Below are 14,633 nucleotides of genomic sequence, written 5' to 3' on the forward strand. Positions count from 1 at the left end.
CTTAGAAACCTAACTCACAAATTCGCACATACTTCCTTGGTTTTGGAGACTTCTTAGCCTCCTGATGCACCCACTCTCAAAGGAATCTGCCTCCCACTCCAGCCCTGCTTACCCTTACCTCCCCCACCACAGACCACACGGCCACATCTTTCTCTTGGGGACACCAGGCCTCTGCATGGTGGATATCAGGCCAGCACTGCTTCTGGGTACCTGGAAACTGTTTCCACCTGACATTATGAGTCCCAGGTCAAGAGGATCAAAGTTGGGTACTTCTGAATCAAAGTCGGGTGCTTCTTTTGGAATAGGGAGGTGGGATGCCTGCAACAGGGAGGATGATTAAGTTTAAATCTAAATGACACCTATTGCCACTCTACCCCCAAGCTACTTTCTCCTGCCACAGGAAAGAATGCTATCTTTCGGGCGGTGGTCTGTGGGGAGCCCAGGCCTGAAGTGCACTGGCAAAGCACCAAAGGGGATCTCCGCAACTCCAGCAAGTACTGGATCTCCTCTGCTCCTGGTGGCGAGGAGCACGTGCTGCAGGTGAGTGCTGCAGCCATTCCCATCCAGGGTTCATGTCTCACTTCTTAGTACTTTGAATTTTTTTCTTTGAAAGTTTCTTTTAATTTTATATAACAACCTCAATTCCTCTTCCCTCCCCTTCATCCATCCCCACCTCCTCCCATCCACTCCTCAGAGCGGGGTAAGGCCTCTCTTGGGAGAGTCAAGAAAGTCTGGCATACCAAGTTGAGGCAGGACCAAGCACCTTCCCCTTGTATCAGTGCTGCACAAGGTATCCTACCATAGGGAATGGACTCCAAAAATACAGTTCATGAATTCAGGATAAGTCCTGGTCCCACTGCCAAGCACCCCTCTCCCAACCCTCAACAGATCAAGCACATAACTGTCACGCACATTCAGCGGGCCTAGTTTGATCCCAGGCAGGTTCCCCAGTTGTCAGTCCAGAGTCTGTGAGCTCCCCACAGTTCCTTAAATTCTTAACAGCGTCCAGTCCCCAGGGGAGGAAGAGATCATTCCACAGTTGGGCCTATTCAACTTTGACCCATGGTTCAAGGTCTCCTGAGCCAGGAGATGCCCTGGTAGGTTTACTGAAACCTCTGTTAACACACCTGGACTACACCTGGGTCATAGCTGCAGGCTCCTCACCTTGACTTTGGAAAGCTAGCTGCTTGCCTCTTTTTGCCTCCACTTCCTCACCTATGGGACGGCAGAATCAGAGTCCATAGTCTAAGGAGTTGTAAAACTGAAAAGTCCATGTAAAGGGGTTAGCCAGTGTTGCTCGCGCCTTAAACCGAGCACAGTCCTTAGATTAGCATAGTTCCATGCACAGGTTTTGATCCTATGTTCGTGGAAAATCAATGTGCATCGAGTAGAAACGACACACTGAGTTTTTAATTTTTCAGTTTGATCTTTTCATGGGTTAGAAATACGCAGGTGCGGGCCACTCACTCTGAGCAACGACAGCAACCTGTAGCCTCCATCAGTCAGAGAATAACTATTCTATAGCATATAGCATTCGCCGAATTACATGAGGCCTTGAGCCCCCTTTTTAAGATGGTCTTAATCATCTTGCCCAATCATAGGATCAGGGAAGCGCTAGTTCATGTTAAGGCTAGGGCGAAATTTGTAGGTTAGCTGTGCTAAATGCATTTTCAATTGATACTATTTTCAACTTACAAGAGGTGTACTGGAATGTACCCATCTTGTCACCAGACAAGCAGTATCCGCCCTCTCAATCAATTAGGGTTAATATTAGTGACACTGGAGACACTAACTGCGAAACAAAAGTGTCAGGCCCTGGACCAAACACTTATCACAGAGGACATGAGTTAATCATGATCATTCACTAGTATTTGAGATGCTATTATCCCCATCTTACAAGCAAAGAAATTAAAATTCATAGCGATTGGGGAACTTGCCCAAGGTCCCATAGCTAGTAATGCAGGACAGAGATAGTCTCCAGTGCCAGCTTCATCTGACACACAGAGCAAGCTCTTTCTGCGACTCATATTGCTTCCAATGGCAAGAACATCCTCCCTCTGCCCTGATCCAGAATTTGTTCAGATGTCTGCATTTCCTGATGAAGACCGTGGGGTCCGTGGGGAAAGAGTACATCTTCATACTTCCAACACACAACCGTGTGTAGTGCACGGAGGAAGGGAGTGTTAGCCCTATTCCCTTGCCCTTGGCCTCTGCACAGATCAACAAGCTGACTGGAGAGGACTCGGATCTGTACCGCTGCAGAGCTGTGAATGCCTACGGAGAAGCCACATGCTCAGTGAGGCTCACCGTCATCGAAGGTGGGCTTGTCCCTTGAGCCCATCAGCGTGCTGCAGGGCATCAGCTTTCTCCAGAGAACACTCACAGAGGATCCACAGGGTGGCAGGAGGAGAGGGAGGACCGGAGGCTGTGCTGCTGTTTCCCCTTGGCTTGCCGGAGCCCTGGCTCCACCCAGTGGCACTCAGTTTGTAAATGCCTGAAAGGCCTGCCTTCAGCCACACCTTTTGGCAGTTGCTCTGAACAGGGCCACACCCGAGGTGTTGGTTTCTAGTCCTGTCTTCTACACAGCTACTTTCTTTTCCCTCCTGGGTCTCAGTTTTCCCACTCTACACCAGTTATTTTGTATGGGTCTACATCAGAGGCGACAAATAGGCAGCATGAAGACTAAGTCCTATCTCACAGATGGTTTTTGTTTTGTTTGCATGCTGTTTGAAGACCCTTACATATTTTGGTTTGTAATAATTGGAAGGTTGATACCTCTTGAGGAAGCAAACCTAGTCTCTCAAGTAAGTTGACACATTCATCTTGCCTCTAAGTACCAGAACAGCCCAAGAGAAGTCCAAGAAGTAAAGATACGGAATTGCTTCACAGAGTAAGAAATTCTGAGATTAAAGTCCAGGGCTCACTCTGCCGCTCTGACTGTCCTAGGAGAGCAGGGTCTTCTTGTCTTGCTGCTCTGTATCCTTAGCAGGATGACGGATCACTGCAGGTCCAAACTTAATCCGTACTTGAGTAGGAAGAGAGGGAAAGGGAGGGGGCAAGGACGCTTGCCTCTCTCCTCAAGGAAGCAAGAGCTCCAGACTCAAAAACTAGGCACATTGGTGTACATGTCATTGTCTAGAACCATGTCACATGGTAACTGTGACATGAGGAAACTGTTGCATGAGGAAAGCATGTTGAGTTTCCCCAGACCTTCCTTTGGAAGCAGGTGGCAAAGAAGAGGATTATGAGTGACTGAGGGATTAGTCAAAAAGCAGAGTCTGATGTGCTTGGCAGTTCTGGTCCCATCATCTGAACTGGCAACTCTCAGATGCTCTTTGGATGCCCTTGAATTTGCTGTGGTTGCCAGTGGCCACTTCCCATATCCCTGCCACTTTCCTGTAGACATGTGAGTTTCTGCTTTGTCCAATGATGCTCACAGTGAAGCTTTGAGGTATCAAAGCTCATGGAAGGCCCTCACTCTCATCTCTCCCTTCTGCTGAGATGTTGTGCCTTAAAGGACAGAACAGGTGGGAGGCCATGGCTTTGGGACTTGGCCCATTTCCCAGAGAGACCATCCAAGTGTCTTGCTTCTCTCCCTGTCTGTGCACACCACCTCTCTCCTCTCCTCCTTGGATGGTCCAGTGGGTTTTCGGAAGAACCGAAAAAGGCAAAAGGAACCTCAGGAGGGTACGTAGATTGGTCAGAACACCCCACTGTGGCTTTTGCATGCTGCTCCCCAACTGGTATAACCACACATACCTTGTGGGCATTAACAATTTATGGAAAAATCTCAGATCATCAGCCCTGGACCAGATAGCCTTGTTTTGGACCCTACCTGGAACTCAAGACTTATTCCTTACTTTCTAGACCTCAAGCAAGAGCTGGTAGACTTTCGGAAGATGCTGAAAAAAAGGTGGGTCTGGGGCTGCCTGGAGGATTTGGAAGCTTACAGGGTACCCACCTCAGCTCCTTCCATAAGCAAACTGGGCTCACCCTCCACTTCTGATAAAAGAAAGGAGCCAGACTGCCACTAGTAGAAGGAGGCCTGAAGGGCACAGATCTGGGCATCCTGGATCTGGCCACTTTAAAGCTTTGTACCCTTGAGTCCATATTCTTTTCCCTCAGTCCCCTTTGCAAAATGAAGGTCCTACTTGAACAGTGATTTAAAAATATGAGTTAAAGCAGCAGAACAATTCAGTCCTAACCTCACTGCCACCCAAAGACATCCTACTCAGAAATCAACACCACCAGTTGTTAGGAGCCCAGAGTCTCCTATAAGCGGAAGCCACAGGGTAAGGCTTGCCTAATCCGATGTTAAGGTCCTTCCATTGAGATCATGGTCTACCCCAGAGATTTCAGCCTCTGTGCCTGCTCTTCAAGTACACACTGGACACCTTCCCTAGACCACCCAGATTGCCAGGGTCAGCTGGTTAATACCTGGGATTCCTCTAGCCTCTGACCTACCAGCCTTGATCCCCAGGACTCCACCTCCAGCCCCTGATAAAAAGATGGAGTCTGCGCAGGTGTGGCAGCTGCTCATGACCGCAGACCGTAAGGACTATGAGAAGATCTGTATGCAGTACGGCATCGTCGACTTCCGCGGCATGCTGCGCAAGCTTCAGGAGATGAAGAAGGAACAGGAAGACAGAATGGCACAGGTATTCTGACCCTGCTCCCACCTCCTGCCCAGAACACAAGGCCTGGAGGGCCCTCACACACCAAGAGCTGGCTTTGGAAAACCCAGGATGGTAGACAGTTGTCTAGTCCCACTGAGAGGTTCTGCTGAGGATCCAGCCTTCTAAGCTTGCTCTGGGTTTGATACCAGGGCCTGATACTTACTAAACTCCGGACTTTAGAAAAGTTAGGGCTTTGGTGTCTTTATTTCCTCGTATGTATAACAGGGTTTATAGCAAAATCTACCTTGTAGGGTTGAGAGGATAAATGAGAGAATGTGCTTATATCAATTAGCCTCATGCCTAACACATAGTAAGATTCTAATGAATGCCCCTGTCACTGCTGTCTTCATTATTATTATTGCCAGACTTGGGGACTTATTTCTTGAGGACTCTAATACTCTGATTCCAGGATCTTATAAACTACACAGGAAGTTCCTTCTTGTGTCTAACTTGACATAAGTCTGTTATTTCCTTCTGGGATTGGAAAACAGCTTATTTTCATTGTTCTGAACGTAGCATTTTGAAGGTGGCTTCTCCAGCCTCCCAACTAGGGTCTCAGCTTTTCTTTCAATCCTTCTTACCTGTATCAACCCAGGGCCTAGCACATGGCTTTGCCTAGTGACGGCCACCTGATGTCTATCAGCAGATGGACCAGATGGATGGACACCCAGGGCCTAGCACATGGCTTTGCCTAGTGACTGCCACCTGATGTCTATCAGCAGGTGGACCAAATAGATGGACACTCAGAGCCCTCTCCTGGTTTCCTTCCTCACCTGACTTTTTATCTATGAATTTTCTTCCTTGAGGGTTTAAGTATCCTTACTTGAGAACCAATAAGTTCCTGCTCTTCAGGGCCATTTTGTAGGCCAGTACTGAGACCAGACCTGCAGAGATTTGCAGTGCCCCAAAGAGACTGCTTTGGAGCCCCCCTCATAGGTTTGTCTGTCCTCTAGTATGTCCATGCCATTGCCAACTTGAGACACATCAGGGTCACCAAGGAAGGGATCGCCACGTTTGACCTGGAGCTGGATCTCAAGGACTTTGGGAGCAAGATTTACCTGTACAAGGTGAGGCTAGAGGACCTGATGGGGTTGTGAGTCCTGGGAGGGAAATGATGGATCCCATGAAACCATCTAGAATACCAAGGGGTAAGCACTCACCCGTGGGGTTTCCGGTTGGAGTTAGGTCACACTCTGTGTTGAAAAGTCTCCAGACACTTCTTACTTCTCCTTGAGCCAGGACTGTCACACTCTACAGTGTCTAATTAAGAGCAGGGTAAAGACAGAGAGGCCAGTACGGGTATGTAGGATTGGGAAATGCAATGCCTATGGTTCTTCTGCAGCCAAACTCACCCTGGATCCCAACTAGTCAGAATACTTTCCCTCCAGGGCTGAGCTGTCCTATTGTGGCTCTACCCCTCCAGAGCTGTCCTATTGCAGGTCTAGGTATAGCCTGGCTTTCTGATAAGTCAAGATACCTTTGCAGCTCCAGGGTTGTAACACTCATACTTGCTTACACCTCAGACTAAACATCTTTCCTGAGCTTCAGTCTCCTCATCCACAAAGTAAGGGATCAGAAGAGCTGTCTTATAGAATACTGCAATGCCCAAATGACACGGTGCACCCTTGTCTGGCTTGCGACCTCGCTCCTTTTACCTGTCTCTCTTTTTCCTTGCTGCCCTTTTTCTGCTCCTTGGCCTTGTCCCTGTTCCTTCTCGGTAACCACCCCCTATGCCTAGTGTGCTCACCTCTGACATCCATGTGGTTAGTTTCCCTCATCCCCCTAAGTGTTTCTACTGTGCTCCCAGCTCCTCCCTGGTGCTTCTGAGCCCCTTACCCTCTTAGCTTGCTTTGTTCTCTTAGTTCTGTTTTTTTCCATATACAAAGCACTTACTTATTTACGGTGATTATTATTTGTCTTTCTCTTACATGGGGTTTTTAGCTCCCCAGGGCAGGAATCTTTGTTCTTTTTATTAGAATGTCTCAAGTACCTGAAATAGTGCCTGGCACACAGAAGGCATCTGATAAGTGTTAGCTATTGCTAATTCTCAGTGAGTAGAAAAACTGTGTATGGCTTAGCAAGGATGAGCACATGTATAAATGACTATGTTTTGTGCAGCCCTGAAGACATTTTCCAAACATTCCCCTTGGTGAATGAAAGAACTGGTCCCAGGTCATAGGGTCAACTCTCCCGCTAACACACAGGGCTGTAAAGTGGCCCTCTTCCCAGCGCAATCTGGACCAGCAATCTCAGATGTCTCTGCATCCACTTATGGAAAGAGGCCTGGACATTCTTAGAACATGCATTTCCACCTACTTCATGACCCATGCCTCCACACCCAGGCTCTGTTCTGTGCCCTGATCCCACAACCCACATATTTTATGGATCATGTTGTTTTTGACCCTGACCAGTAGAGAAAACTGTTGGCGGGCCACCAGAGTGAGACTAGGCTAGGAGGATCTTTGGACCCATGGAGGCCCTGAACCATCCTTTTCTGACTTCAGGATGGCGAGATGATTCCCTATGGCTTTGGTAACCAGACCAAGCACTGTCTGAGACGACTGGGGAAACGCTACCACTTCCAGATCCAGGACCTGCGGCCCGAGGATGCTGGCCTTTACCAGGTCATGGTGGAGGATGCTGTGGTCTTCTCCACAGAGCTAAAGGCTAGCAGTGAGTATTCTTTGCCACAGAAGTTTGTATGGAGGAGAGGAGAAGGCCCATGCTGGTGCTCTGGAGGGGGGTACATGTGATGTGGCTGCCTTGCAAGGGCAACTAGGAGGAGGAATGTACCCAGATGTGTCTGCTTTGGTACCCAGCTGGACTCTACAGAATGGGTCAGGAATACAGGCATACATGACATTTCCCTCAGACCTTCTGTCACAGCTGAATATTTTCAAATCAGACCCAGATCACGGCCTTTTGTGATAACATCACCCCTTCTCATAAATGTCCTCCTTTCCCACAAGGATTTCCACCTGGGCTCGCCAGGCCTGTGCGGCTTAGGTTGCTTCCATTCCTGCTTCTTGTGTTCCTTTTTTACCTGGGACTGTCCCTCCTTGAACTCTCTCCTGAGACCATGAGGACCTGTGTCTGCTTCATTTATAGAGCACACAACTAGGAGCCTCTTGAAAGATAAGGGGAGGCCAGAGGAGGAAGCTTTGGGCAGGTCATAAAGAACAGAGCCAAACCAAGGCTGAAGAACAAGAAAAGGGCATCCAGCAGGCCTGGGGTGTTAGGATGGGCTATAAAAGCCCAATAACAATGTGTCATGAACAGAAGAACATGGGTGTGAAGTGTCCAACTCTTAGCTGTCAGGATGGGACAAGTCAATTCATTTTTGGGCCTACCTCATTTCTAGACAAATGCCAGTCCCTCAGCTCTTCGTTCTATTTTGAGACAGGATCTCTCCAAAGCTATCCAGGTTGGTCACAAACCCACTATGTTGCAGACTGGCCTTGAACTAGGTAGTGCTCCTGCCATAGCCTCCCCATAGCTGGGATTATCAATGAGTAATAGTATATCAGTGAATAACTTAGATTGGTAAATTCCATAAGCACCAGTCTTCTCGTTTGTAAAAAGGGATCACTCACTCATGTTTTATGTGTGTATGGGCATACTGATGCCTTCAGTAGAATCTGGTGGCGGTTGCAGAAGCTGGGGTAAGGGAGTAACCCAGCCAAGTTTACAAACTGGTGTGAACTAGATTTCTTAATTCCTAGCCCTGGTGTTAAGAAAGACCTCCCTGTGTCACGTTGCAAAGCTGATGGCCCCCCTTCCTGTTTCCATGGCAGCCATTCCCCCGAGAGTGGTGGTCCCGTTGGCAGAGACCCGCTGTGAGGAACAGGGTGATGCCATCTTTGAATGTACACTCTCCAACCCTTGTCCCAATGCTGCCTGGCATTTCCAGCACCGAACACTGAGGCTCAGTGACAGATATGAAGTCTCTGTGTCCCCTGATGGGCTAACCCACCGGCTGGTTGTGAAGGGGGCCAATTGCTCAGATATGGGCCTCTACTCGTTGAACACAGGACTCCACACCTCCAGCGCCTGGCTGGTGGTTGAAGGTGAGTGGCCACACTTCTGAATTCCCCGACCTTGGCCAAGACGAGGTCTCAGACTGCGGACAGGAGATTTCCTCTGCTTTGTCATCTGCTTCTCCATGCTTCTCTCACTCAGAGAGAACGAGGAAAGCTCCTTAGATTAACTCTTGATCTAGGGCAACACAGCCTCTTCATGGCCAGCCAAACCCAGCTGTGTGTTCGCCATTAGATCTTTTAGGGTTACCCTGGAGTCTCAGATACAGGATGACATCCAGATCATGGGATAGTGCTTGTGACAGTGATCTAGTTTTTATGTGGATGAGAAGCTCCTGGGATGGACCAGGAGATACCCTAGTTCCCCTAAGCATTGCCATCTGGGAGCAACGATCCAGGAGACTGAATTGGCATAGGTGAGGGAGAGGGTAGGACAAGTGGGTCTTCTAAAACCCACAACAGCCTGAGAAGTTCACAACTTGGCATGTGTCAAAACCACATGGCCCATGTAGCAGGATGGGGTGTCCTGCAGATAACAGGCCTGAGGGAGGAGGTGACGGGATGGTATCTACCAAGGTGTCGGGGCATCCTTGTCTTTTCCTCCGATGGGCAGCTTCTCCACTGGGGAGGGTGAGGACTAGGCAAAGCAGTCATATTAGACAAGGACCTCATTTAACAAGGCCTTTTCTCTTGTCTCTCTATGGGCTAATGACCTCTGTGTAATTAACACCTTACCGAAGGTGGGAAGGAGAAAGGTCCTCAGACCACAGATACTGACCACCGACTGCAAACTCCAGAAGCTCTGGCCTCAGAAGCAGAAGACTCTGGGGGCATCAGCAACAAGGGAGGGCAATCCAGAGAGCTGTGCTCCCTCAAGGAGACTAGTGGGGCACAGCTCACTGCAGGCCCAGATAGGGGTGCCTTTGACAAGCAGGACTGTTCTTTGGTGGGAGGTGAAGGATTAGCTAATTCAGCCTGGGGCCCTGGCCAGAACACAAAAGGCTTTCTGGAAAGAGAGCCAGGCAGGGTCGCTTTTCCTGGGGACAGTCAGTACCACAGAGAGGGAGACTGTGGTAGACGCCCCCCTGGAAGGGGAGGGGACCCAGAATCGGGTGTGGGCTTTGTGGAAAGACAACAAGATCATGGCAGAAGTGACAATGGGAACAGCAGGTGGGGGACAGCGGGAGGTTGGGAGGCTGGCTCCAGTCACCCTCAGGATGGGAGGCTTGAGAGCAACAGAAAAGGAAGCAAGCCCAGAGAGGGCTCCGGCAGTGAACTGGACAGACCTGGCCAGGGACAGCTCAGTGACCCTCACGTGGGAGCTGGGGCAGGCCAGAGGGTGTTGTGGGGATCCCACTCTGATGCTGAGGGCTTTCCACTGAAAAAGGAAGGGACAAAAATGTGGGGTGATCATATGGATGAGATGGAAGGAAGGGGTTACCTGAGCAGAGAGAGAGGAGCAGAGGCAGGATGGACTAGCGGGGCCTGCCTGGGGGACATGAGAAGCAATAGGCCAGGAAGTTCTTGCAACCCTGAGTTTCTTAGAGGAAAAGGTCACAGCCCCGAGGTTGGCATGGACCATGAGTGCTGGGGCATTCAGGCAGGTGGAGATACCAGCCATGGAGTAGCTGGGGTGTACTGGGAGGCTGATGGGTATCCAGGACAGACATCGGCTGGCAATGACACCCAGAAACCATCACTATCTGGAGGCAGGAAACTTCTGGGGTGCAGGAGTGGTGAGGCCAAGGCTGAGGGCTCTTTGCAAGGGACAGGCTGTCTTGGTGTTGTGGAGAGGGGCTATGAGACTGTCCCTGAGGGTCTAGAAGATCCCAGGGACTGGAGAGGTGGCCTCCAAGAGCTCCAGGGAAGGGATGGTCAAGGCACAGCTGGAGCCTTGGGCAGGACAGAGGAAGGCTCCGGAAATCTCCAGTTTCCTCAGGACTGGACAGTGGGTCAGAGGGACGCAGGGGATCCAGGCAGAACGGAGTGTGAAAAGGTGGGTCCTCAGGGTGACATGTGGTCTAATCTCAGAAGAACTGGGGCCCACTTTGGGTCTGGAGTGCTGGGGCCCGGTGGGAAGGAAGGGAGCATGGATGGTTCCCAAGTAGCTGGACTGATGGTGTCTAGTCAGAAGGTAGATGCCAGAAACCGCAGGCTTGTTACATCTCCAGGCCTGGGTGTTCAGGGCTCTGGGGGAACAATGGGAGATGTGGAAGGATTAGGAGACCCAGGGGCAGTAGGATCCAAACCAGATTTCTGGAATAGGTCAGAGGGATCCAGAGAAAAAGGGCCCAGAGGAGGGATGGACTGCAAGGGTGGCTTAGGCGGTCCAGGATGGGCGGAGTCTAGGTACGAGGATGGTTCCAGGTGCTCTGAAGGCATGGGTTCTAAGAATGGGGCTGCCTATCGTGACGGTTCAGGCATGCTAGACGGAACAGGAGCTGGCCTTGGCACTGATGGCCGAGCTACCTGTGAGGCACCTGTGGAGACAGAGCCGGGGGAATGGGGTACTCACAGGCGTGTTTCGGGGGTGTCTAGGGGACTGTGGTCTGGAAAGAAAGATCAGTGTAGTCCTGTAGGAAAGATGTCTGGGAGAGACGCCAGCCTCAGAAATGGCTCAGGTGGCCTTCGTGGAGCTCAGCACTGGGACGTATTTCAAGGTCAGGGTCAAGCAGGCCCTGGTGGAGAACACTGCTTGGATGGTGACTTAGGGAGTCCTGGGGCAGTGGAATCTGTGGGCGGAGATGGTGTGAAGGCCTCTGGCTCAGTGGGGGCTGTGGGTGGAGATGGTATGAAGACCTCTGGGAGAGTGGGATCTGTGGGCAGAGATGCTGTAAAGACCCCTGGGACCGTGGGATCTGTGGGTGGAGATGGTGTGAAGGCCCCTGGGACTGTGGGGTCTGTGGGTGGAGATGGCGTGAAGTCCTCTGGGACCGTGGGTTCTGTGGGCGGAGATGGTGTGAAGGCCCCTGGGACAGTGGGTTCTGTGGGCGGAGATGGTGTGAAAGCCCCTGGGACAGTGGGATCTGTAGGTGGAGATGGTGTGAAGGTCCCTGGGACCGTGGGATCTGTGGGCGGAGATGGTGTGAAGGCCTCTGGCTCCGTGGGGGCTGTGGGTGGAGATGGTATGAAGACCCCTGGGAGAGTGGGATCTGTGGGCAGAGATGCTGTAAAGACCCCTGGGGCAGTGGGATCTATGGGTAGAGATGGTGTGAAGGCCCCTGGGGCAGTGGGTTCTGTGGGCGGAGATGGTGTGAAGGCCCTTGGGGCAGTGGGGTCTGTGGGTGGGGATGGTGTGAAGGCCCTTGGGGCAGTGGGAAATGTTGGGGGCAGACACTTGGAAGAAGAACCAGGGGACTCTGAAAGAATACATTCTTGGGGTCACCCTGTTGGTTATGAGGGCTTCAGAGTCCTGGGGGCATCTAGAGAAGGAGACTTTGAAGATGGCACTGTGGTTCCATTACCCATGGAACTAGGATCTCTGGGGAGAGGAGACAAGGAAGGAGATGGGGAAAGGATCAGGTTCCTTGGTGCCAGGACCTCTGGAGCTGGGATTGGGAATTTGGACAAAGCCAGGCACCCTGAGGCACTATCTCCTCGGGCTGAGGCTGGCTCTGAAGGCCACTGGGCTCACGTGCTTGGCAATGCATTTGGTTACAAGGATGAATTGGGAATTCCAGAGCCTTGGGGAAATGGGGACAGAATAGCTTATGGAGATGGGTCAAGGGGTCTTGGTCCTGGGAGAGCAGGGCTAGATGGTGGGGCCATATTTAGAGATGACTCAGAAGGCCTCCGAGGAATGGGACCAGCAGGTGGAGCCAGTTGTAAAAATGCAGCTGGGGGCTCTGGAGCCATGGGATCAGGGTGCCAGGTAGATTATAAGAACGATATTGGGTGTTCTGGAGTTGCTGGGTCAGGGAGTGAGGCAGGTTATAAGAATGACTTCCCGGGTCATAGGACCAGGGAACTCGGGAGTATAGCATGTCATAAGAATGATTTAGGAGTTTCTGAAATTATTTCATTAAGGGATGCAGCCAGTTGTCGAGGTGGTTCAGAACATTCTGGAGGGATTTTGTCATGGAATGAAGCAGATTTAAAGGGTGGTTTGAGGGAAACAGGAAGAACGGAATCCAAGAATGAGGTTGGCTATAGGGGAAGCTCAGTGGGGCCTGGGACGAAGTCAGAGAGTAAAATGCACTATGCAGATGGTTCAGAAAGGCATGGAGGAACAGGCTCACTGGCTGCACCCAGAGAATGTGAATCCATAGGTCTTGGGTCAGGATTTGGGGTAGCAGAAGAGGTAGGCATGAGCTCCAAGGATGAAGCAGAAAAGGGCAGGGGAATGGGGCTTGCAGATGAGACAAGGCCTGGGGTAGGCTCTGGAATGACTGGGGTGCTGGGTACTACAGGTGGCATCGCACACAGGGACAGTGCTATGGGCCATGAGAAGCTGGGGACACCAGGGAGGTCATGTGTCTTTTCAGGTGGGCAGAGTATCAAGAACAGTCTTGGGGGCTGTGAACGCTCAGGAATCCCTGAAGACTTGGGTGCTATTGGTTCTATGGGGAAATCAAGTATCAGGGAATGGAAAGATGGTTCTGTGTTTCCAGGGTCTCCTAGAAACAATGGGACTCCCAGTGAGGAGGGAGGATCTGTCGACCAAGCAGGAGCTGTGGAGACTCCTAGGAGAGGTGGAGGGACAGTGGGGGATGAGGGTGGGTCCGAGGTAGCTACTCTGGAGTCAGGAAATGATTCAGACTTTAGTAAATTAGGCTTGTGGATAACAGGCAGGTGTAGGGTTGCTGGCCAGGGGGAAGCAACACCTCAGGCTTGTGGAGACTCCCTGAAAAGCAGGAGGAGGGGAACCAGTTCTCAGGGCTTGTCAGGGCCAGGTCAGGTGATAGACAACAGCTCTGCTCCTGGGAGAGAGACCAAGTCAATGCTGGGACCTGACAGTGGGCAAGATATGGGCCACATTCAGGCTCTAGGCTGGGAAGACCAGGTTCAAGGCAGCTTCGGGACTTTTAGCTCACTGGGGGAGAATTACACCATTTCCAGGCAAACCCAGGAGGAGCAAGGAGCCTCTAAGGGCAGGGGATATGCAACAGGCCAGGAGGCTGCTGCTGGATGTGAAGGTCCATGCTCTTTGGAGAGCAGAGGCTTGGGTTATAGAAGGGGCAGGGTTGCTTTGACAGAGGACTCAAGTGTCCTAGGCGGAAGAAATTCTGCTATGGGTGGAGATGGTGTCATTTCAACAACCCAGGGGCCCCAGGATGAACTGGATAGTCCACTAGGCAGAAGGGACTACAGAAGTGTATCAAGAGGAATCCAGGAGCCAGGTTGTCAACTAGCAACAGGGAAGGGAGATGGACGAGGGTCCCTCCAGGAGTGGGGGTCCTGGGCGGCTAAGACTGGCAAAGTCCAAGGATCCAGGACCTCAAAGAAGTATGACGGGCATGGGGGGAAAGGCCCTGGTGGGTTAGGCAGGAAGTCTGGTCCCTGTGGAAGCAGGTATCAGGCACAGTTTGGAACTGAAGTTGAATCAGCCAAGAGAGGGGCTATAGAGAGGGAAAGAGGCCTGGAGCATTGGACTAGTATGGAGGACAGAGGATCTCTGGGAGAATCTTGGAGTGAAGATGGGAGGCCAGACCCCCACAGGCATCTTGGCAGCAGGAGAGATACCCAAGAAGGCAGGTCGGATGTCTGTGTCCAGGGACAAGATGCTACCCAGAGCCCCAGATCCAGATACAAGGCTGGCCCTGGCTCTTCTACAGAGGCCCGAGGTAGGTACTCCAGCTGGTGGTTCTCTTAGGGTGGAGCCAGAGGGCAAGGTTGCTGGGTACTAGGCTGCCCACGTGCTAGTTCTACCTTCAGCATAGGAACTGGTCCCTACCAGTGTCTCCATTTTCTAGACCCCCTT

At 51.3% G+C, this 14,633-nt stretch overlaps 1 protein-coding gene across 1 annotated transcript in view; it reads left to right on the forward strand.

Moving 5' to 3' along the window:
• Window positions 1-14,633, forward strand: part of Igfn1 (immunoglobulin like and fibronectin type III domain containing 1) — a 44,023-nt gene that overhangs the window by 16,753 nt on the left and 12,637 nt on the right. The window contains 10 exon segments of the mRNA XM_042054029.1: window positions 401-540; window positions 2,219-2,318; window positions 3,643-3,687; window positions 3,868-3,913; window positions 4,481-4,658; window positions 5,630-5,743; window positions 7,181-7,349; window positions 8,471-8,743; window positions 9,454-11,415; window positions 11,962-14,496. Of these exon segments, the coding sequence (XP_041909963.1) occupies window positions 401-540; window positions 2,219-2,318; window positions 3,643-3,687; window positions 3,868-3,913; window positions 4,481-4,658; window positions 5,630-5,743; window positions 7,181-7,349; window positions 8,471-8,743; window positions 9,454-11,415; window positions 11,962-14,496 (5,562 nt within the window).

This window comes from Arvicola amphibius, chromosome 12, assembly GCF_903992535.2.
Source record: "Arvicola amphibius chromosome 12, mArvAmp1.2, whole genome shotgun sequence".
NCBI classification, from domain to species: domain Eukaryota; kingdom Metazoa; phylum Chordata; class Mammalia; order Rodentia; family Cricetidae; genus Arvicola; species Arvicola amphibius.